The sequence below is a fragment of the Ciconia boyciana genome, chromosome 9 (assembly GCF_034638445.1).
Source record: "Ciconia boyciana chromosome 9, ASM3463844v1, whole genome shotgun sequence".
Lineage (NCBI taxonomy): Eukaryota > Metazoa > Chordata > Aves > Ciconiiformes > Ciconiidae > Ciconia > Ciconia boyciana.
The window spans coordinates 12484795-12507769 of record NC_132942.1 but is presented as its reverse complement, the minus strand read 5'-3'; the positions used below and the strand labels follow the sequence as shown (position 1 = coordinate 12507769).

Here is a 22975-nt window from a genome sequence, read left to right as displayed (position 1 = left end):
CACCGCTGACAACCCCAACCCCACCAAGGATGCGGGTGAGGGCACTGACGGGCGCAGGCATCAAAGCAGACAGCGATAGGCAGGAAGGAAGGGCTCTCGGGCCGTTCTCTGCCTCTGCCGTAGTGCTGAGCTGGAAAGGCAGCAAGCAAGGCTGAGCCAGCACCCGTCACAGGGCTAGAGGAGGAGAGGGCTCTTACAGCTGTTCCTCCTTCCCAGCACCCTTTCCAAGCAGGATCAGGACCATTTTGGGAAAGAAAGAAGGGAGCGCTAGGAGTTTCCATACCCCAGCCCCACAAAAGCCACGTGGGGCTTTACCATGAGGGATGTGAGAGCTCGAGGAAGAGTTGGTCGCTGCCCTGCACCTTGCAGCAGCCGCTGCAGACACCAGCAGCAATCCCCCCCGTCCCCCCCCCGCACTGCCGTTCCAGGGGGGATTCCCCTCCAGCGCTCCCTGGGGCTGCCCCTTTCGGTACCAGCGCTTGGGACAGATCCTTCTCAGAGCAGCGAAGAGAACCAGGGCCACACAGGGACTGCAAAGAGGTGTCGGCAGCCTCTTTTCCCCCTGCTCCATTCCCCCTCCAAGCCTCCGACGTCCAGCGCTGCCCCAAACCCCCTCTGCCGCCTGCAGCGGGGGGTACCAGCCCTAGGGGACTCAGCTCCGGGTCACCCCGGGTAGCTGGTCACCCCACTGATGTGCAAAGCCAGCTCTGCCGGGGACCCACTGATCCCCAAACTGACCACGACATGTCTCCAGCAGCAGCGCAAGCAAAACCCCCGAGGCGCAGGGCAGGTGCGTGGAACTGCGTGTGCGGGAGAGGAGCCCGCACACATGCGGTGCCCGAGCATCCCCCCGCGGGACACCACGGCCCCGTGGAGCGCCGACAGGTCCCGTGAGCACCGTTTCCCCCCACCTCTCCCGCGTGTTTCTGAAAAGACCCCGCACTCGCACACCCTCCCGGCCCTCGGGTCCACCCTTTCACACAGCAGCCGCAGGTGAAGGCAATGGGGGGGAGCTCCATTTCCCACCCCGATCGCCTCTCTCCTCCAGCTAGGGACTTCCAGAGAGCAAGCCCTCGGCAGCAGTGCCGTCCCCGTCCCGTGGCGTCCCGCAGCCCACACCTGCCCGCCCGTGTCTGCCCCCCCTGACAGCCCTGCGCGCCCGCCGCCAACTCTTGCAACCCGGGAACAAAATGCAAAGCCTGCCGCAAGGGGAAAAAAGCCCTCAGCAAACCAACCAGCTAACCTACGGCCGTCCCGCGGCCAGAGCCGGGCTTCCAGTCTGCCACAGAAAATAAAACAACTCCGCTCTTCCCACCTCCTCGGGCTCGCCGTCATTTGAGACTTGAAGTTAAACAAACCGGGTAGTTTAAATGCCTTGGCTGGAGCCTCAACAAAAGGACGGTCTGTGGTTGTAGCAGCATTTCACCCAACTTCCCAGCACCACATTCCTGAGTCCCACAGTCACAGTCTCACATTCTGGGCAAACAGTCCATTTATTTCTATTATTATTATTTCAGCGGAAAGTCCTATAGCACTTGGCAAAAAAAGCATTCGTTGTTTCTGGGCGTTGTTTAAACTTCACGGCAATAGCCGCGGATCCGACACAGCCCTGCCGAGCCGCGCTCAGCCCCGCTCCTAGCATCCCCTCCCCAGGGATTTTTGTCGCGGGGTGCCGCCCCCGCACCGTCCCCTGCGCTGGACAACACTGGCACCCCCGCCCGAGGCTGCCCTCCTGGCCGGGGAGGGCTCGCACGGCCGCCGGCTCGGCTACGAGAAGGGAACCGGGAGGGCTCCCGCGGGGCGCCCGGCTCTGCAGGCGGTGCTGCCGCCGGGGCGGGCGGCTGCAGCCCCGGCCCCGCTCCCGCCGCCCCGCACGGCGCTCCCGCCGCAGCCACCGGCTGCCAGCAGTAAGGTCATGAGGTAGTTGAAGACCGGCCGCGGCCAGGAAGTTCCTCCGGGGACGAGCTTTCTGCACAGCCTTAAATTCCCCCCCAGCCCTGCTCACGGGACCCACGGTCGTGCCCCCAAACAGGTGGACTGCAAGCAGCCCGCCCGACCCTGCCCGGGGCAACCCCCCACCTGTTTGCAGAAGGTTTGCAGAGTTTTGGGTTTCTTGCAGCCATTAGATTTTAGGTGCGCTCTAGAAGAGGATCATTATTACTATTATTGGGGGGTTCGTTTTTCCGTAGAGAGAAAGGCTCCTCTTTATAACCGACGTGTGCCACGCCAGAGCCCATCGCGTCTCGAAGCTACCCGCTAGGCACAGTACCTTTGCAGTGCAAAAAGTCCTCGGGGTGAGGGAAGGAGCCCTCTTCGCAGAGCAACTCGCAGGTTTTATCCGATGCCAGGGGGTAGCCGTTGTCCTCCTCGTTGTAGTCGCTCTTGCCGTTGCTGTTTGAGTAGCCGTTAGCGTACATCTTCAGGGCGGACCTGCGGAGGCACAGGAGCTCCTGGAAGGCATACCTGAAGTCCGGGCTCCGGCAGTAGATCAAAGGGTTGAAGGCAGAGTTGACATAGCCCAGCCAGTTCAAGAGAATGTACACATACTTGGGTATGATGTCGTCCTGGATGACGTGCACGATGTTGACGATGAAGAAGGGCAGCCAGCACAGCGTGAAGGTGCCCATGATGATGCCCAGGGTCTTGAGGGCCTTGTGCTCCTTCAAGAAGAACTTGGAGGAACGGCGGTGCCCAGCTCCCCCTTTCTGCTCCTGCTCCTTGTTCTGGGTGTGAAACCGTCCCTCGCTCCTGTCTATCTTCTGCAACTGCTTCTTGGCCACCTGGAAGACCCTGGCGTACACGAATACCATGACCACGAGCGGCAGGTAGAAGGAGATGATGGACGAGGCAATGGCATAGGCTTGGTTGGTGAAGAAGTCGCAACATGTGTCCTTCTCATAGCACAGGATGGCCTCGTCACGGTCTGCCCGGTACCAGTGCATTTGGATGGGCAAGAAGGAGGTGAGGGCTGAGACCACCCACACCACGAGGATGACCACGCGTGCCTTGCTCTTGGTCAGCAGGCTCTGGTACTTGAAAGGGGAGGTGATGGCGAAGTAGCGGTCCACGGCAATGACGCAGAGGGTCTCGATGCTGGCCGTGACGCAGAGCACGTCCAGGGAGGTCCAGAACTCACACCAGAAGTTCCCAAACTTCCACATGTCCATGATGATGTGGCTGGCGCCGAAGGGCACCACGGCCAGCCCCATCACCAGGTCAGCGCAGGCCAGCGAGGTGATGAAGTAGTTGGTGACAGTCTGCAGGCGCTGGAACCGGGCGATGGCAGTGATCACCAGCACGTTGCCGAAGACGATGGCCAGCACGATCACCGACATGAGGATCCCCATGCCCACCATCCACACGTCCCGCGACAGCGTGGGGTCGGCGGCGCTCTGGTTGGCGCTGACGTTGCCGCCGGGCAGCTCCGCGCCCGCCGCCCCCATGGCCCCCCCCAGCAGCCCCCCCCGGGCAGGCGGCGGGGGCTCGGCTTTGCCTAGGGCTCCTCCGCGGCAGCGCTGCACCCGGCGCCGCGCATAGGGGACGGCAGGTGCGGGGCGGGCGGGGCGCGGGGCGCGGGGCGCTCCCGCTGTGCGTGCCTGGGACCGAACCGCTCCGCGCCGTTCCGCGCCGCTCCGCGCCGCTCCCGCCTCGTCCCACGCGCGGCGGCCGCGCGCCCGCCCGACTACCCCAGCCCGTTAGGCGCCGCGGAGCTTATAGCAACACCCGCCGTGACATCAGCCCGCCACAGCCAATGGCAGCCCGCGCCGCGCCCCGCGCGCACCTCGCACCCCCCCACCCCCCGCCCCGACTGCTTGCCCCACGCGTGTCCCCGCCCCGCGCGCTCCCCCCGACCACACGTGCTACAACCCCGCGCTGTCCCCGCGCCCCACGCGTGCTCCCCGCCTCGTGGTCTCCCCTGCTCCACGCGTGCTCCCCCTCCCCGTGGTGTCCCCGCGCCCCCCAGCCCACGCACGCTCCCCATCCCAGGGTGTCCCCGTGCTTTCCGCCCTATATGCGCCCTCACGCGCTGCCTGCCCTGCAGTCCCCGTGCCTTCTGCCTGCGAGTGCCACGCGTGCACTCCCTGCCTTAGGGGTGTCCCTGCACCCCCTGCCCCACGGGTACCCCCACACCCCACGTGCACTCCCTGCCCCAGGGTGTCCCCACACCTCCCTCCCCACCCATGTACCCTGTGTGCTCCCTGCCCCGGGGTGTCCCCAGGACACATGGCACCGGGAAAATCCTGAGGACGCTGGTGCTCACAGAGACTTTGCCCCTGGCTGGACACCGGGGTTTGTCCCCATCCTCACCGGTGACACTTTGTGGCAGGATGTCACCCAGGTCTCTGTCCCTCCTGGCCCCCAACCCAGCACCGTTGCTGCGGCTTCGCCCCCAGCCCAGCGCCCCGGTGAGCACCCAGGCAGCCAGGGTGGGGGGGTGCGTCCGAGTGCTGCAGCCGCAGCCCAACCCCAGAAACCCGGGACCTGGTCAAGGGCACAGACACCCTCAACCATCCCAGGACCGCTGGCCAGGCGGGGAGGCTGTGCGACTGCTGCGCGCTGCCATGCTGCAGCCAGGCGTGTGGTTAGCCCCGGACGCTATCACAAGTATTTCCCTCCAAAGCAAACAAATTTGCTAAATAAGGCCTAAGGAATCCTGCAAACTTCCTTTTAACCTAACGGGAGATAACGCTGCTGCTGGAGTTTCATTTCTGCCCATTGCTCTCTACTGACCGTCCAGCCTCATGCCGCTCTTCTGCAGAGATACATCACGCTGCCTGCAGGCCCTGGGGGGCTTGCGGAGGTGACAGCAAAGCCTGAAGGCTGTGGTTCTACAATTGCCTTATTGCGGTTCTAACGTTGCTGCAGAAAGGGAGAATAGAAAGAGTTGCTTTTGTCCAGTGCCTCATCGGGTGCTGCACCATGGCCCTCCCTCAGCAGAGGCACTGGAGGACTCCTGCCTTCATTAGCAATTAAACAGTTACTAATGTTAAATCTCGTTTGAAACGCATCAGCCGCCGGAGTCTGACGGGGCTCCACGATTCTGCCTTGTTTTTTCCGGACGGCAAGGCTGTGCTGCGATGCCGAGGGCCGGGCGCCAGCTGCCGTGGCTGGGCTGCCGTGGGGAGCAGCCTTCGCCCCGCCGGCCCCGTGCCGCGGCCCGCTAGGTGTCCGTGTCGCACCCCGACTGCGCCCAGGCTATTTATAGAGGAGAACCGGCTGTACGGAGAGGAAGCTTTGTGGTTTAAAACAGAGGGGCAAATGAGGTGGTGGAATCAGGAAATAAGATGAAAAGCAGTTTCAGTGGCATGAGGTTTCTGTCTAGGCAGGGATCTTCCTTAACTAGCGGCTTCCCCACACTGTTTCCACACTCTTCTGCATCCGCACACTTCAGAGGTTTTAAAAATGAAGAGACGTGAACAGAAGATCCACAGGGCACCCCTTCCCACTGCAGACATGCGCAGCCTTTGGAAAGCAGGGGCATTTGGAGGAGCCACGTATGGAGTGCTAATGACCTTAGCTAATTACCCGGAGTTTCCAGGCCCACCATTGAGATAATGGGGCTGTACATTTCACACGGGTACCAACAGGTACAACTGCAACCAGCCTGTGTGAGTCTGTCGCACTCCATTGGCTTTCACAGACTTCACACCAGCTGAGGATCTGGTCTGTACACACATGCAGGCTCAGTTAGCACTTGCTGAATGCAATATCTGTTCCCTGGCTCCCATGCACACAGGCCCCCACACACCCTCTCTGCCCGGGGGCCAGCAGCATGCACCTTGCAGGGGAAGCATGGCAAGAAAGTGCTGGAAAAGCAGAGGTACAGATGAGCTGCAATAGTGGGAGAGCAGAGCAGAAGAGGGAAGGAAAAGCAGGAGGTGTGGAAACAAGGCGTTGTCCTAGCTCCCTGTTCCCCCTTCTTTTTAAGAGCTGATCAGAAAGGTCTAGAAAATGATCAAAGTAAGTCTCTGGTAATAACCTGGCGAGTTTGCTGTGCTGTTTCCTGTGCATTAGGCTAACATTTGGGAATACTCTGACACCAAATCAAAGCGTTCAAAAAGCATTAGGTCCCCTATCCTAACAGACGTACAAATGTTCATCCTTGCATGAAGCACTGTCTTGAAAGGAGGAGAGCAGGTTTGGGGACTTGGTGGGAAACACCAGCTCTGGGAGAGTCAAAGCTAAGTCCTCTGCTTCTTAACAAGTGCTTTGTCAAAGGCACCTGGATGTCCTGCACGTCCCTGGGTAACAGTCCTACATCCCTCTCCAGAGCCTGCTTCAGGACTCTGGAAGTCTCCGTGGCCCAGGGTGGAGAAATCAGCCAGCCCAGCTTACATCTAAATATTTTGTCTTTGTTGTACTATATTCAAAGAAGCCTGAACCTCTGCTTTGGTTAACAGGGTGTGGTGGAGGAAGCAGAGAAAGGATGATTTTTCTTCCTTGATTCTGCAGCTCTTGCTTGTGTTGGCAATCTTTGTTCATCTATGTGAGGTGTGTCGGGGTGGGCCCATGGCTTGAGCTGAATTCTGCCCTTGGCTATGCAGCCGTGACCCACAGCAAGTGGGACTAGTGACCACAGGTTCAAAATAAAGGCAGGAATTTGCCCCACATAAAAATAAATTTCATCACCCAAAGTCTGAGTTGCTTTTGAGGTTTGCATGCCTTTATCTATGCTTTTGAGTAGTTATTAGCTTTCCAGCATTTTCAAGGCTTCTTATTTAAACAAATGTAATACCAAACCTCAGCAGAGAGGTTAGGAAGACAGTTAAGTTTGCACTTCTTACGCTGCCTAAAGTGCTGGGGAGAGCCCCAGCCCACCCCAAAATGCCTCCTTCTGGGTTCCTTGGGCTTGGAGGGTGTCAAAACCAGGCAGGTCTCATTTGTTTCGTGCAGCACATCTGCACCACTGACCCCGCTGCTTTGTCATCACGCTAATCTTTTATCTTTTTATAATTGGATGTGTGCTCCCTCCGTGCTGGGTGACATTTGAAGAACGGCCTGTGGGATCAATGAGAAAGGCAGGGTTGGTAGAAAGAGGTAATCACTTTTATTAGCCCAACTGACATAATTGGAAAAAACAGCCAGGCTTTCGGGCATGCAAGACCTTCCTCAGGACTGTGACTAGCTGGGATGCTGGACTTAACCCTGCCTGCCCAGATGCTTATCACAAGCTGGAAAGCATGAAGCACTCTGATATTAAGCAGCTGGCCACATCAGGCCCTTGGCAAGCGCTTGGAAGTGACAGTCTTCAACACAGTGTTTGGCAGGAGTGGAATTTGTAAAATCCTCTTCTTGCAGAGAACTGGTAAGTAACAGTTACTTGTCTGGTATGTCACTTGGCAGAGGGCTGTAGAGCAGCAGAAGCAGCATGCAGATAGCACAGAAGCATTTGTCTTCCTGTGGCTGCTGAGTAGCACCAGACCCTGCTGCAGGTGAGCAGCCCAGTCTGGCCTGAGCCACGCCAGGCACCCTTCAGACAATCTGGCAGCACCTGCTCGGAGGGGTTTCATTCTTCTTTTCCCCTTTTTTCTGCTGTGTTCGTTTGCGTGTGCCTGGCTTTGCTGTCAGCAGGCACTCGGCAGTGCTGCAGTAGAGTGCTGTGCTGGGGCAGCTCACCAGCCTGTGGGAAGAGGGACAGGGACGCTTTCTGTGGGTCACCTCTGCCTTCCTCTGGGGCCTTTCGGCTTCCTCATTCTGCTTCAAAGCAGATTGGCAGGGGCCAGGGAGCTTTCAGCAGGTTAGCTGTGGTAGCAGCAGTGCAGCCTCCTGGTTCTCGATTTCTCTTCCTCTCTTGCTTCATAAACCATGAAGGGGAGCCACCCGTTACCCACAGCTCCCCATTAATCTTTCATTTATGCTTGTTTGGAACAACAGTGCAATTAGAAATTAGGGTTCGAGTGATAAAGTGATTTTTTTGTTTGCTTGTTTTTCTCTTGGAGCTCCCTGCAGCACGGTCTGGTGGGAGCCCTGGGGTGTCTCCTTGCTCCACGGGCCCGCAGCAGTAAGGAGGAGCCCAGGGCTCCCTTTGGCACCAGCCTTCAGCAGGGAGGACACCAGAAGGGACAGAAACACTCCTGGTTCTTTTCCACGGGGGAGATGCTGCCACCTCCACCCTCGGGCAGCCGTCCTCAGCCCCAGCACCCTGGAGGACCATGCCCACCCCGCGCTGCACAGGGGGACAGGGTGGCGGAGTGGCTCTCCTCCACTCTGGGGGCTGCAGCATGGCGTGAAGTGCCTGAGACAGCACTGGGCTGACGTGGGAGCATCCCTAACGCTTTCACAGGTGCCACCGCTGCTAAACAGTGCTCATCCCCACATCCTCCCCTGTGAGGGTGCCATGGAGGTGTGAAGGGAAACCGAATGTGAGGGGATATCATTCGTCTTGCACCAAGGGGGGCAAGATCCTCTGGTCCTCTCTGTGCATCTCCAGGGCATCTGCTGGGTGTGGCAGATCACGGCTATTAACCTCTGAAGTGCTGGCATTTGTAGGGAAGCAGCTATTGTCCTTTTTTTTTTTTTGGACTAGACCAAGGAAAAAGGAAACTGCTGAATATGAGCAATGACCCCAGTGAAAACCGAGATGCTTTATATGGAACACGACACTGGCTGGAACAGCTGAACACCAGAGATTCATTGTCTCTGGGCCAAATACTGAACTGCGCGCCTGTAAATCAATACTGATGGTGAATACAGGTTACAGAATGACACAACATGAGGGCAGCAGAGGAAACAGAAGAGAGCATCAGAATAATAGCTAGAGATAAAAGATTGTTATCAAGACTTTTTTTCTTCTTGTTACATGTTTTCTCATAATTGAACATCATTTTCACAGGCAGGGGAGATCACTGTCTCTAACCGGCACCTCTCTCTCGACTTGTTCCTGGCAATGACCTCTGAGCCCATGCTGCCAGCAGTCTTTTCTTGTCCACTCCCCAGTATCTTGTTTCCCCACATGGTGCAAAGGGGAGGCTGCAGCAGGGGACTTTGCCACACAGTGGAGGTTTTTTGAGTGCAAAATGCACCCCATCCTCCAGGCACCATCGGCACCGAGGTGGCTTCTGCTCCATTACCCCCACCCAGCAGATCAGAGGAGACACCACTCAGGTGCAATGGGCACCTGGGGCCACAGAGCAGATAAGGCTATGTAAACATAGCCATAGTTTCACTGGAGCCTGGGCCAGAGCCGCGCTGAGTTGCACACTCCTAGTGTGAGGCAGACAAGTCTGATTCAAACACAAATGCACCGAGTTGTGGCCACACTGAGGTGCCTTGCTTCTCAATTCCAACGTCTTTCCTGCCCTTGTTCTTGCAAGGCAGTCTGAGCTCCTCAAATAATGCTCAGTATCATTAGGCAGGAGGCAAATTGTATGGCACCTACACTGACCGAATGTAAATCTCTGACTCAAATAATGGGCATGTATTTAGGAGGCACACCAGGGAAGCAACACAGAAAGCACAGGGCCTTCTGCCCTCTTCACCTCTCCACCATCAATGAGGGTCTACTGTACTCCTCAGGTGAATCCTGGTCCTGGGGACAGAGATCCCTGCTTGCGGTGGGGCCAGAGCTTCACCTCTCATTCCTAATTTTAGAAGGCTACTTCATGAGCTTATAGGAAATGGAACTCTGTGTGCCGGAATATGTGCCCAGTTCTATGGAGTCCAAGAGGAAATTTGTTTTTTCCTGAGAGCTTTCTTATCAAATCTGCTGCATATCAAACCCAAAATAGCTTGTGTGGCTGCTGGTCAGACCAAGCTTTCCTTCAGCTCTGAGGGATGGTTCAAGAGCAAGAGGAAGATTTACTAACACACTGCTGCAGGGTGGCACGGCCATGGTGGGTGCTGTGTACATGCTCTTCATCTGGTGCAAACCCGAGGGATCTTAATTTAGTTTAATTGTATTTTCCACTGTAGGCAAGACCCTTGGCATGATCTGAAAGCAGGTACACCAACATGTGCTGGGGCCAAGCTGGTGCCTGAGTGCCCTGTGTGTGGCAGGACAGAGCCAGCTGGGGAGCTGAGATGTGCATAAGGAGAAGATGGCCAGGTAGAGATGAGGTTGAGCTCTAACCGTAGCTCTGCCCTGTATGCGTGGCCAGGAGGACCAACAGTGGCAGTAAGGGTGCAGGAGGAAGGGCTTCAGCAATGCCAAGATCTTGGACAGATTTGAACAGCCCATGCTGGAGATTATGGCACCCTGGCTAGCTACAGAATGGGTAGGTCAAGTCTGCCATGCCCACACTGCCAGCAAATTCCAGGCCACCCTGTGGGCATCCTTCAAAAGCTATGCAATCCATGCGGAGCTACAATGAGCTTCTGAGCCCTTGGGCAAGTGCTTTGCATTTGCATAGGTGTCTCTAGACCTGGAGTGTCAATACACACAAGGAGAAAAGACTATAGTCCTTGGCATTTGGTTCCTAGATCACACAGACCTTTTCAGTCATTGTGCCCTTAGTTTTCTATTTTCCCTCAGTGAGGCAGAATTAATTAATCCTTATTCCTCCAAGCATCTGAAGAGGACATCCACTAATGTCTGTCAGGTCTTTTGGAGCTGACTTCACAAGGTAGTGCTAAAAAGGTTGTTTTTGTCTGTGGTTACAACGTATTTGTAACCTTTCCCTAAATACCTTGCTGGAAAAAGGAAATCACAATTCAGAAGTGCCTTAAGGTAAGCCCAGGCTTGTCTCATTTCTTTGTAATGTTTCAGTGTGACTGTAGCCATCAGTCTTCCTGTTTTATATAGAAGCTGGACATTTGCAGTGGGAATTGTCATGGAGATTTTGTTCTTGACACGGAAGTGAATCGATGCCCTAAAAGAAAGGAAGTAGTTGTGTTATGCAAGATTTGGGGGACAGGAGGATCCTTTAGAAGTGAATGCGTTTTAGGAAAATGATCACACTGAGAGTCCTGGACACAAACATCTCCAGAACATGCAAAGATACTTATTTTGCTAGTCACCATCAACAAATTTGCCCAGTTGGGGACCATGTCTAGTAGCAAGAAGAGTGGTAAGCACTGAGATACCAAGGTGAGGGGTACAACACAAGAAGGTAGGCAGAGTCCAGTCTCCATAGCTCGCACATCACTTGCCCCTTCTCAGCCTGGCCATGGCATGTGATGTGAACCCTATTTAACTTATTCCCTAGCTCTGGGAGAAATTTGCAGCACATTTCCAGCTCATATCGCATATCCCACCTACTATACATCAGCAAGTCCTAATTTTCTCTGCTCATTAATGAACTCGGGCTAAATTCAGAGCTGCACATGAAAGTGAAAGGCACCGTGTCTCATGACCACGCAGACTCTTTACCCACCTCAGCCCACTCTGGAATGTCAGAACAAACACTGTGTGCAACTCCTTAAACAATGTAAGTAATCGCTTTTAGATGGGCTATTGTGTGTGGCATTCATCTAGGAGATGGTATCTGTGAATGGTGTTTTGTGTATTAGTGCATTTTAATAGCACGTGAGATTACATCTCTGGCTAGTGTTTTTATTTGCTATAGTATGGTAATTGGGTGATTTTAATCTGTGGTTGATTTTTTTTTTTTAATGTAGCTACTCCTGAGGGAAATGGTGTAAGGCTTGTCTCTTCCTAAAATTAGCCTTGGCAAGCTCAAATTCGCCCCTTTTGCCAGCTCACGGCAGAGCACTTGGGATAAAAAATGGTTGCAAGTCCAATTTAGCAAGTCCAGCTAAATAGATAGAGAACCTGCAAGCCTGGATTTTCTCTCCTACTTAGGCTATTAGCCTCTTCGATAAAGCCTCAACGTTTTGAGAACCCTGTATCCTCCAGAATTCCTCTCTGTTCCCCAGAGAACAGGCATGCTCTCCCTCACTTCACCAGGAAAGCACCAAAGGCTTAGCTTTTTGCATCAAAAAAAGGTTGCGCCTGAGGACTTTTTAGATTGCATCCCTGGAGATGCTGCTGCAGCGATGGTCCAGCCCTGGCAGTCAGCACAGAAAGCAGGGTAGCTCTCCAGGAACCCAACCTCTGTTCCTGCACTCCTATCACGCAGTCACCTGTGTCCAGCTCTTTGAGTCCATGGGGACCTCCGTGCCACTAGACGCCCCTGGGAGGAGTTTTCTCCACTTATGTTTCCAGTTCTAGAAACATTTTTCCCTGAAAATGTGTCTGACTTCTGCACTGCAGCTGAGCTGCTCCCCAGGGCATGGCAGAAGGCCGGGGCAGGTAAACCAAGAGTCCTAATGAAGATCTTAATTTATGAATAGAGCATAATACAGGCTGGCTCCTTGCCTGCTCCCCAGAATGAAAGAAATTAATACAATGTTCCTGATGTGTCTGTACATATTTCTGCAGTGAATTGAGCCCTGCCCAGCCATTGATTTCCCACTTCAAAGGTCAAAGCCATTTGGTTTCATAATCACTTGTGTAACCCTCTGATGGAAGTGGAAAGCAGGGAGAGGTGTCCCAGAGACCTGGAGGGGTAGGTGGCGCAAGGAGGGAAATTCTGCATTCCCAAAATGCAGAGCTAGATGTAAACATAGATCTGGTGTGAGGATTAGGGAGGGGAGAAGGCAGAAAAGCCATTGCCCTCTCGTTGGGCAGAGGTCCTCCCTCCAGGCCACCATGGCTTCACCCATAGGGTTTCTAGCAGCCCACCTGGCTCCTCTGCCGAGGTGCTCATTACCCTGAAAGTCATGCTGAGCTCTTCTGCCTGCTGCTGCCAGGTCCCCCTGAGTCAGGGTTTGAAGGCTCTTGCCAAAAGGTCATGCCTGTGCCTGGCAGCTCTACTGCGCAGCCAAATGGGAGCAGCATGCATGAACCTCGTGGAGTTGTACATTTTTTGTGGAATGCTATAAACAGGGATGCAGTCAAATTAATTGACTTGACCCTTAAAATAAAACAGTCTTGGGGATCCAGCAGCTAGAAAGGCCTGTGTGCTTTCCTCCAGCATACTCCAACGCCAGCAGAGAGCTGGTGTGCTGCGTTGTCTTTGTCCCACCTCCTTTGCCCCAGATGTACCAATGTTTCCCAGCAGGAGCACAAGGGGCTTTTATTCCAGTTTTTAACGTCTCTGCAAGTCACCACGGTTCTCCACTCTGCCTGTTGTCCCTGTCATTGATGAATTCATTAGTCATCACTGTTTCATTTGTAATGTAACCACAGACAACCAGTGGGATGCGAAAACGCCCACAGGGAAAGACCTGTGTGCATCCCTGTTGACACCAGCAGCTCCCTCTGCGCAGGATTAGCCAGAAGGGTGGTGGGGCAGTGGACTCCCCAGCTCCCTGCCGGTGCATGGGCTCTGCCTGCTTAGGGCACACGGAGAAGGTGGCTGTCCCTTTACCAGCATAGCAGCTGCTTTTGCTTTTCAAGACTGAAGTGTGGTACAGGAGCAGCATTCACATCCCAGAGCTGGCACCACAGGGCTGTGCACATTGGGGTGGAGGTATGTTCCTCCAGAAACAGGAACTTTTGCCTGTCACCTGTTTACAAAACCCTTGTTTCTCAACAGATATTTGCAACAGATCCTTAGTTTCCTCTCCTAAATAACTCTTGTGCAGCTGAAAGAGACTGAGGAGATCACAGGAACCCAAGCACAATGTCCCCATTAGGACCGGGGGCACACCTTTTGTGGATGGCTTTGACACTCAGCTGCAGACTAAGGTGGGTCAGGAGCTGTTGCCACCACCAACTGAATGTAGCATGGGGCTTTCTCCCACAAAAACACGATAGGTGATTGAGGTGAAGGCTTCCTTTCAAGAGTAACTCACTCCTTTAAACAGTTTCCATAACAACTTAAATAGCTTCCAAAGAGACTGTCTAAAGTTAAAAGATCACGGGTCATTTTACAGGCAAAGCAGAGGTGTGGAGGAGACCTGGTGGTTTGCCATGTCTGATGTTCGCTGCTCCAGCTATAACTGTCCTGTGAGCATATCACAGACTTTTCACCTGGAAAAAAGCCTTGTCCCTTTCCAGATTTAGAGTTTTAGGGTGACTGTGTTTGATAGACCCTGATAAGACAGAAACATTTTATAGGAAGGTATGCATTCCCTTTCCTTGTAAATCTCAGTTCATTCCTATTGCATGAGTTGAGGCAGCTGCCGAGTCCAAGTGGGTGCAGTTTTGAAAGGGAAAATCCTGCTTGAAGTCCAAAATAAATAATAACGAATATAGCCATGTGAAAAGTAATTATAAGGCTTTAAATAAACTAAACTAAAATAAACAGAACCCCTATCCTTCACCTGCTAGCACCTTGACTTCAGCAGTTGTATTTCCCATCCAGGGTGGATGTGGATGGTTTACTGAAGCAGGTAAAGCAGTCCGGAGCATACAGACCGGTTGCTTTTCGCTGGCGTCTGGTGCCAAGAGTAACAACCTTCTGCTTCAGACCGAGCGTGAGACCAGGAGGTCGTGGGTCCTGGCTCCATCACTCACTTCGCCAGCCAAGTCGCTGAACCTTTCTTTTCCCCCAAGAATTTGAAGCTCATTAACTAAACAACCCTCACAGTCTGTGTTATTGTTATCATTATGAGTGAAGTCAGCAGCTTTTGTGGGAGAGGTAGGAGACCCCAGTTCACAGGAGCTTCGCTGTGAGGGGAGGAACAAAGGTGTCTGGCCCAGCCCCGTGAGACCCAGCTCTTGGCTCTTTCATGCGTGGTTGCTGCTTCTCTGAAGTTAAAATCTTTCAAAGAGGAGCCCACGTCAGGAAGCAGATGCCTCATATTGAACCCCAAAAAGGCAAAACAGGAGGCAAAAGTGCAGCTAAGCACAGAGTCTGAAACCCCTCTGCTGTGTCCTTTACATGGCTGCACTATCTCATTCATAGCCACTGCTCAGGCCTCTGTCCTGCACATTCAAGTCCATTATCAGGACTACAGCAGAGTCCTACTGAGGTCTGGATTTCTTCAAATGCAGACCTTTCCCTGGAGTATTGTTTCAAATCACACTTTCCATTGATGCCCTTAGATTAGACCCAAGAATACAATGCTACCATGTGACCTTCAAAACACCTTCAAACAATTTTCACTCCATGTGCAGTGTCTTCTGTATCCTATAAAGGCAAAATCTTAATTTTACGCACCTACTTTCCACTGGCATAATTACTCGGCAAAATAAAAAATACATGATAGCTGTTTAGCACTGGCCTTGTTCCTAAATGAAAAACGAGCTCATTGCTTAGCTATTCATTATGTAAATACTAATTAAAATTAATAGTCCAACCATTTAAGAAAAAAAGGTAGCCGAGCAGCAAGGGTGGCTGCGCACCGTGTCTGGGTGAGCCCTGGCCAGGGGAGCAGGAGGGCTGGGATGGGTCGATGTGGATGTGCTAGGACCCAGCACCGGAGCAGGGTCAGGAGATGCTGTGCCACAGAGCAGATCCTGCGTACTAAACCCAGAAATCGTGCAGGGCTCGTAGGTGTGGGACTCAACACACTGCCTGCGCCCAGGATGAAGAAGGGCAGCGCCAGGGGAGGGCAAGAAACAAAATATTTCTGACAGAAGACCTCTGTCAGACAGCCATCATAACCAGTGCTGGGAAATGAAAGAGGACAGGAACTTCGTTATGAGCCCTTCAACAACCACAGGGGAAACACCTCATTAGTAGCTCTGGCTTGCAGGAGGGCTATCCGATCTGTGCGATGTGCATGTGATTATCTCCTTCACAAGAAATGTTCCTGTTAATCCCCAGCTTCCTGCTCCTCTGACACTGACTGTGACTTCAAAGCCGGTATCAGCGCACAGTCTAACACACAGCCGGGGCGCCGCGAGAGCCGTGGAGCAGGGGCAGAAAAAAGGACTGAAAGGCACCACTGCCATCAGTTATGCAGCAGAAGAATAGGGTAAATAGGGGGTTCCCTGCATGTTCTGGACTTTCCTTGAGCTCCTGCTGAATTGATTTTCAACAAAGCTGGAGAAGGAAAGAGCATCTTCACCTTCTCCTAGGATAGCCTTGGAGACCAGGGTGCCTCTGCCTGGCAGTGGTATCAAGCAAGGGGGCACCAGCCCCTCAGCCCTGGGGACACATTATCAGCCCAGCAGCACAGCAGCAGCCATGGTATTCCACCTTCCCACCTATGTCCCATTTGCCCATTTGTCACAAAAATCCCTGGGACTCACGGCTCTGGCAGAGCTGCAGGGTGCAAGGAGGCGAAGGGCAGCGTCTGCCTGCCAGCAGTGCAGCTGAGCAGGACTGAGGAGCAACGGGCTCATCCTGCAACAAGCCACACACGACTATTTAAAATAAAAACGCCTCTGACTTCAGTGATGATGGTGCCATTGCAGGTGATTGAGGCAGAGGCCTTATTGCTCTGAGCAGCTGTAATACCTGGTAGCCATCTGCTCGGACCAACAGTGCACTGGGACCTGTGATCTTGCTTAGAAACCCACACACCCAAGACTGGAAAGAAACGGCACGTATTTAATGCATCTACTATAGTTCCTTCCATCCTACCGGTGGAAGCACTACTGAATTTCTTGTCTGGGTTGTCTGTGGAGCCAAATCATCTGTTCTTCATCTATAAAGGGTCTGTTCATCTCTGGAGCCTCTTACCTCTGCTACCTACTGGATAATTGATAGTAGTATCCACTCCTGCTTTTAGGATGGTGGCTAGGGAAGTGGATGCTTTGTATGGTTATTATAGTTAATAGCACAGCTCAAATATGGCTAGCCATCTGCCATGTAATGTATTGATTTGGAATAAGGAATGCAGGAGCTTTATGTTTTGGGCTTTTTTTACCACTGTGTCCATCACTCTTTTCTTACTCACATCTATATATACACCCACTGATAAAGCTCAAAGGATTTAACTGGATGCAAACGTACTTCATCTGGGAATAGGACAAAGCACTTCAGAGAACGGAGCCTTGCGTCAGTCACTTTTGGACCACTCCCCAACAAATGTTGCTGCTGATAAGGACACAGCATTGTTAGTTTTGGATCCTTCACCCAACGGGGAAAAAATGAGCGCGTAGCTCCTGTTGCAAATTATAAATCATGGGTTTCTTAAAGGCCTATTGGCAGCCAGGGTTCCTCAATGGTCTGAGATGTTGCTGACAGGCCCCATTTGTGCAGTTGTTCAACGAAGGGTGATTGCTTGTTCTGCTCCATCTGAGGGGCTCTCCTGGGACAACAAGCAAAGAAAAGGATCTAGCAGCAACTGCAGAGCTGAATCATCAATAGCTCAGCCCATTGCTGCCAGCTGCCAGTGGCAGGTAACAAGCCTGATTTGCTTCTCTCAAAGACTGCTTTCACAGGGCGGGATGGCCTTTAGTTTCAGCGAGACTCGTCTGACACACAGTGAGGAGACACTAAGAGCCAGTCTTGGGGAGAAGGGCATGCTGGCAGAGTCCTTTATCTCTGCACAGCAGAAGATCTGATAGCATCCAAGGAAACCTCGGCTTTGGATACCTCTCTCAAGCTCACTTTCACCTGGCACAGCAGTTTGTAAAGCCAGGGGAGGAGTTAAAGCCCTTTAAGTGTCACTGCGACCAGCACTTGTCAACTCGTGGCTCAAAGAGCAGAGATGACAACTGTGCGAGGTACCGTCTCTGCAGGGAGTGACACCCAGGGACCATCCCCAGGCTCCTGGCAGGCATGGCAAAGCACAGTCCCAGGTCTCAGAGCTGGCTTCTCACGCTGCACGATGCAAAACAGACAGGTTTCTACACATCATGCTGGTGGCTAGGAGAAAAATAGGATGCATGGAGATGTCTAAGGACTTCCTCATGCATTAAAGCATGTTTTTAAGTTCTGCCAAGACAGAAGGATTAGGGAGGGATTTTTTTAATCTGTTTTTCAAAGATTGCCTTTAGTTGTGGTTTGGCACAACAGCATTGTAGGTCTTTCAAGGGTTGAATTGAGTAGGTCAGTGTCCTTCATAAATATGCCTCCATGAGCTGGAACTAAGGTCTGGTACAGCAGGGAAAGAACAGAGACAAAAGGCAAAGGCATGCGAATGTGATGGGTGTTTTGTTCTTGTGCTGAAGCCCCTTCAGTATGGGGTTTGCCTGGATCAGGAAGAGATGACAACAGATGGTTTTGGTGAAGTCTACTATGAATCTGTAGTACTGCTGGAGGGATTTCCTGAATTCTTATTCCCCAGCCTTTTTCCCCAAGAAGAAATGTTTTCTTCTGTGTTCCCTCCATACTGCTTGTCTACCATCTTGCAGGGACGTGTGGTAGGGGTGCTGTTCACTCACTCACACAGGCAGGTTTCATTGTCAGATTACGAAGGAAAAACCCTGATAAAAAAGGAAGGGCAGCAGGAAGGGAGAGAGCCTCAGGCCAACAACTGGGGATCTCTCCCAGTTTACTCATCCACCACTTCTTCATGTCTCAATGCCTTAATGGAAGCAAAAATGTATCTGCCTGCACCCAAATTAACATGCGACACCTTAGTGTCTGGTTGCTGCTCCCTGTACCTCTTCTTACACAATGCTTAGCATAGCTGGGAGATATTGATTAAAACCCCTTTTGCTCGTCTAGTTCAGGATGGCAGAGGAGAACTAAATAAAGCAGTCAGTTGCCCTAAAGGGCCTTTATTGGAAGTAATGGCTTTCAGAGTAGCCATTACTTCCAATGGAATGCAAAGAGACAAGATTTAGGAAAATAAGGAATCCACCCAAGGGTGAGCACTAGTTTTATTAATGTAGAGTTCCAGTAATTTAATCTGAAGAGGCAAATCAAATGATTGAGGGTGTTAAGCACCACAGCCTGGGTGGCTGGACTGGAGTAGCTGCTGTGTATGCTAATGAACCTCCTCTATCAACAAGGGAAGCCTCTGTGCATGGAGATGACTCAGAACTGCTGATGTGAAGTAAAATTGTAATGCACTGTCTCTAGTAGTGGCGTAGGGAGGGAAGATCTTGTATTATCCCTGGAGAGAAGGGAAGTGCTTGTAAAATTGGCCTTAGCATGGGCTAGAGACCCTCTACTGAGTCCCTTCTAGTGTCTCGCTGACATGCTTTCAACAGGCTATTGAATATTGTAATTAACTTTAAAACATGCTAGTGGAGTAGAGAAAGAGGAAATAAATTAAATAGCTGCTGAATAAATGTTTTCACGTAATTCCAAGATAGGAGCACCTCTTTCTTTATTTTTTGGGGGGAGTTTCTTCCTCTCAGATTGAAGGTTCATTTATTTTCCTCCACACTGTCACAGGCTCCATCATTTGTCTCTGTCTCTAAACTCACGCAAGCCAGAGCAGGGACCCAGTGTACTGAAGACACATGTCACCATGGAGGACACATATAGCACAGCATGGATGCAAGCCAAAACTTTGGGAGCTCACAAATCACACACTGGTGTTTACCAGGCAGGCTCTGGACATGCTGGAGGGATGTGCATGTGCCTGTGCATAATTTGGATGCCACAGTGTGAAAATATAGTTGTGCTTGATGACTTGTTTTAAAAATGATGTTTGCCTACAGCTTTTCTCCCTAATGCTCTGTGACTGACATAAACTTCTCTGGGAGAAGCTGCTTGGTGTGGAGCTATAACATAAATGATGCAAACAAACTGCAGTCCCATGTGTTTGGGCATGTCCAAGTTGTTGCAGTGGGCAGTTATAGTGGCAGCAGGGCCTCCATGCTGGGAACAAGCAGGTCCTTTGCAGGTGCCTTCATCTCAGCTTTGGTCTGATTCTTCTTCAGTGCTTGAAACCAAAGAAGATGCAGGCAGAGGAAAAGGTGGAACGAGAGGAAAGAAGCAATGTGCAATTAGAGGGAATTTTTGCAATGTTGACAAGCCAGAGTTGCCTAATAGTTAGATTAATTTGTTAGTGCCTAGTCAACATCTAAAATTATAAGCCATTCAAGCTTCTGTTTGCCTGTTCCACAGCTCATGTTCTTGATATTTCATATGGATGAACCTTGTGTTCTCTCCGCCTCGGTAAAGGTTATCCATGTTGGATCCTATTACAGCTTCTTGACGTACAGTATGAAAAGATGTCTTTCTAGTTAGTCTCCTAGGTATATTCATAAAATCCCACATCACAGTGGAGCTCAACTTGGCTCTACACTCAGTATAATTCAGAGCTGGATTTGAAACTCCTGACATCCTCAGGGTAGAGGGACTGAAATTCAACTCATCCTTTTGGATTTCCATACTGTAATCCATCTTCAAGGGATGGAATACACTGCAGCAGAAGAATGATTAGGACATTATCTGGCAGTGCTCCTAGTAGTGAATTGTCTTCATATCTGACCATATAGGGTGTTAAGGTCCACAGTCCAAAACTGTTTTAATAAGAAAACAACATGAAATCTATATTCTGCATCCAGTGAAACTTTGTATTTGCAAGCACTGAAATGAGCTTCTGGCTGTACAGTGTACTGAGAAATTGCTCCTTGCATTTTACATCTTAGAACATTTCAAAGTTATAACTTGGAGTAACACATGGAAATTCTAACAGGGCTCTGTGGTTACAGGTAATGAGGACAGCTGTGTATTGCAAAATGCAAGAAAAGGACCTTTCAGATACATCCCTACTGTTCCTGAAGAAGATAAGCACCTAACATAAAAGAAAAAACTCAGTTATGGTGGGGATGATATCAGTTCTTGTTTGCAGCAAGAAAAGCAAAACTGAATGGGTTTCTAAGTGCCAGGAGCAATATTTCATAATCTGAAAGGTAAATCCATAAAAATTGGGTACTTCCTACTTCAGACACAAACCAGAGAAAGGTTAAAACTGGAGCACTAAGATAAGGTCTATTCTATATGGCAAGAATAGGTTTGTTTTCCATGTAAAGGCAAGATTAAGAAGGCATTACTGATGCCTGGTTATGATAAGACTGTATCTGACTGACATGTAGATGAAGATTATTAGTGCTGACCTCCTCTGTCCAAAGCCCATATTAAAGGAGATGGAAACAGCTTTATGAACGAAGCACAGAAACAAGATTGTTTCCTCTTGTTTCAGGTATGCAGTGCACATGAAATAAGTTTTCGTACTGTCTGTGGAGGTAAAAGTTTGTTCAGCTATATGAATGCCTCCTTGACATCCTTGTTCAAGTGCTTCCAGAGAATATTCTTTGTGCTGAGAGGTGCTTTCTGGATTTTTCTTTTTTTTTTCAACTGAAGGCAAATTAGAAGAACGGCAAAATAAGGCTTTGTAACTATTCACATTATAAGAAAATAAATTAAAGTGTCAGTTCAGTGTCAAGGACCTTTATACATCATAGTTCTGCTTTTCCTCTTCCAGACTAAGGAAAGGTGAGAACAGGGATCAGTGATTACAAGAGCAGCTGCAACAGGGTTATTAAGACTGAAACCATAGAGACAAACAAGGAGCTTCTGCAGGTTTTCTCCTCTGTTATTTGGTGGTGACATCTGGGAATACATGATGAACTCGTCCTCGTGCAGAATGGATGTTCCACTGGTGTTGTAGGAGATCATCCCTAGGATAGTGCCTCTTTCCATGTCTCCTAGATTTTGAACATTTTAAACTAGTCTGGATACAGTTTGGACGTGCAGAAAACTCTGGGGTTTGTACAGTACATTTGGCCAGAACAATGTGCAATATTAGCCTTATCCTGGGATTTTGTTGCAACCTTCCCATCCTGGTGCAGAAAGTCTGAAGATTCTTTAAAGTTTGTACATGCTGACGTAAACAGAGCCCCTTGCTGTGGAAATAAAACTAAAGAGAATTTCTGGCACAATTCAGAACAATACATAGTTTTGTGGTGACCTCTCCATAGCAAACGCAAAGCTCTATCTCTTTGCTTGGCACCATGTAAAATGTTTGACATTTGAATCTGAATCGATGTCTATCTACAGGACTTAAAAGCCTTGTGGGCCAAAGCATACGAGCTACCCCTTAAGGTCCTTGTCCTCACTACTCCCTGCAGAAGCAGAGAAACAGTATCAATACTCCTTTTTTAATCCAACAGAAGATGAAATATGGAAAGGTTAAGTGAGTTGCTCAGGGACATGCAGGAAATCAGTAGCAGAGCCTCCAAGTCCCATTTCACAGATAGGAAAAGTGTGTTCCCCTAAAGAAGGTTTTCTCCCACTGCCAAGGCAGTGGTGGGCTGCCCCAGCCACACGGCCCGGAGCACCCATTGATAGTGGCGAAGCTACAGCCCACTCCAGCCCCACGTAGAATCTGCATCTCTGCCAACTGCAGGTCTCCCCTGTTGTTTCAATTTGTTTCCCAGACTGGAGAAGAAAGAAAACACTGTAATTTAGGAGTGGTCTGACAGCAGTTGACCTTTACATGACAAGCAGTATTCCTCAGCAGCGTGCATCAGACATTTGCTTTGGTTTACATTTATTTTGTTCAACTTAATCTCTTGTAGGCATCCAAAGTGAAGCCAATTGGATTAGACAGGCAGGATCTCTCAGCATCTTGAAGTAATCTGTAAGGAACCGGCAGCATGATAGTCATTAGGCAGCAGTTGCTGCAAACAGCTTCAGGGAATTTGCCTCCACTAAAGAGAGTTCTCGTGTCAGAGGGAGGATTGGGAAAGCCTCGGCAAACAGGGTTTTGTTTGTCTTGGAAGAACTTTGGGGAATCACAGGAAATTTTGAAGTGACTGGTGGAAATGACCCCATCCCGCTTTTTACATGAGCCCCTTGGAAGCTTCCCTGTATGCCTTTTAATTAACCCTTTGCTAAAAAGCAAAGTCATTGCTCCATCCCTGCTACATTTATCACAGCACAAAGCACGTTTCTTGTTGTAACAATGATGGAATTTCACCAAAATCAGAGCACCATTTAGGCACAAGCGTACAACTCAAAAACTTTATCAGGGTGTTTTGCACACGTACATTGACTTGTTCAGACAGGGACCACTAAATTGTCTTAAAAGTCCTTAAAGGTGAATCAGCCAGGTAGCAGAACTTCATATGCTGCTTACCACATTTCTCTTTGGGAGTGGGATTTTCCAAGCAGCTTTGGCCTTACACTGCTGGCACTGAAGCCAGTGGCAAAGCCAAGTCTATTCTATTCAGGAATCAGTGTTGAGCAGTCTTCCGGACCCTGCGATGGTCCCAGCACCTCCCCGGAGG

At 50.9% G+C, this 22975-nt stretch overlaps 1 protein-coding gene across 1 annotated transcript in view; it reads right to left on the bottom strand.

Annotated features, from left to right (window-relative positions):
* The window catches only part of ADRB2 (adrenoceptor beta 2), a 37926-nt gene extending 34298 nt beyond the window's left edge, over positions 1-3628 (bottom strand). The window contains exon 1 of the mRNA XM_072873564.1: positions 2270-3628. Within this exon, the coding sequence (XP_072729665.1) occupies positions 2270-3443 (1174 nt within the window). The 5' untranslated portion in view covers positions 3444-3628. The remainder of the gene's footprint in view (positions 1-2269) is intronic.
* Positions 3629-22975: the final 19347 nt, after the last annotated feature.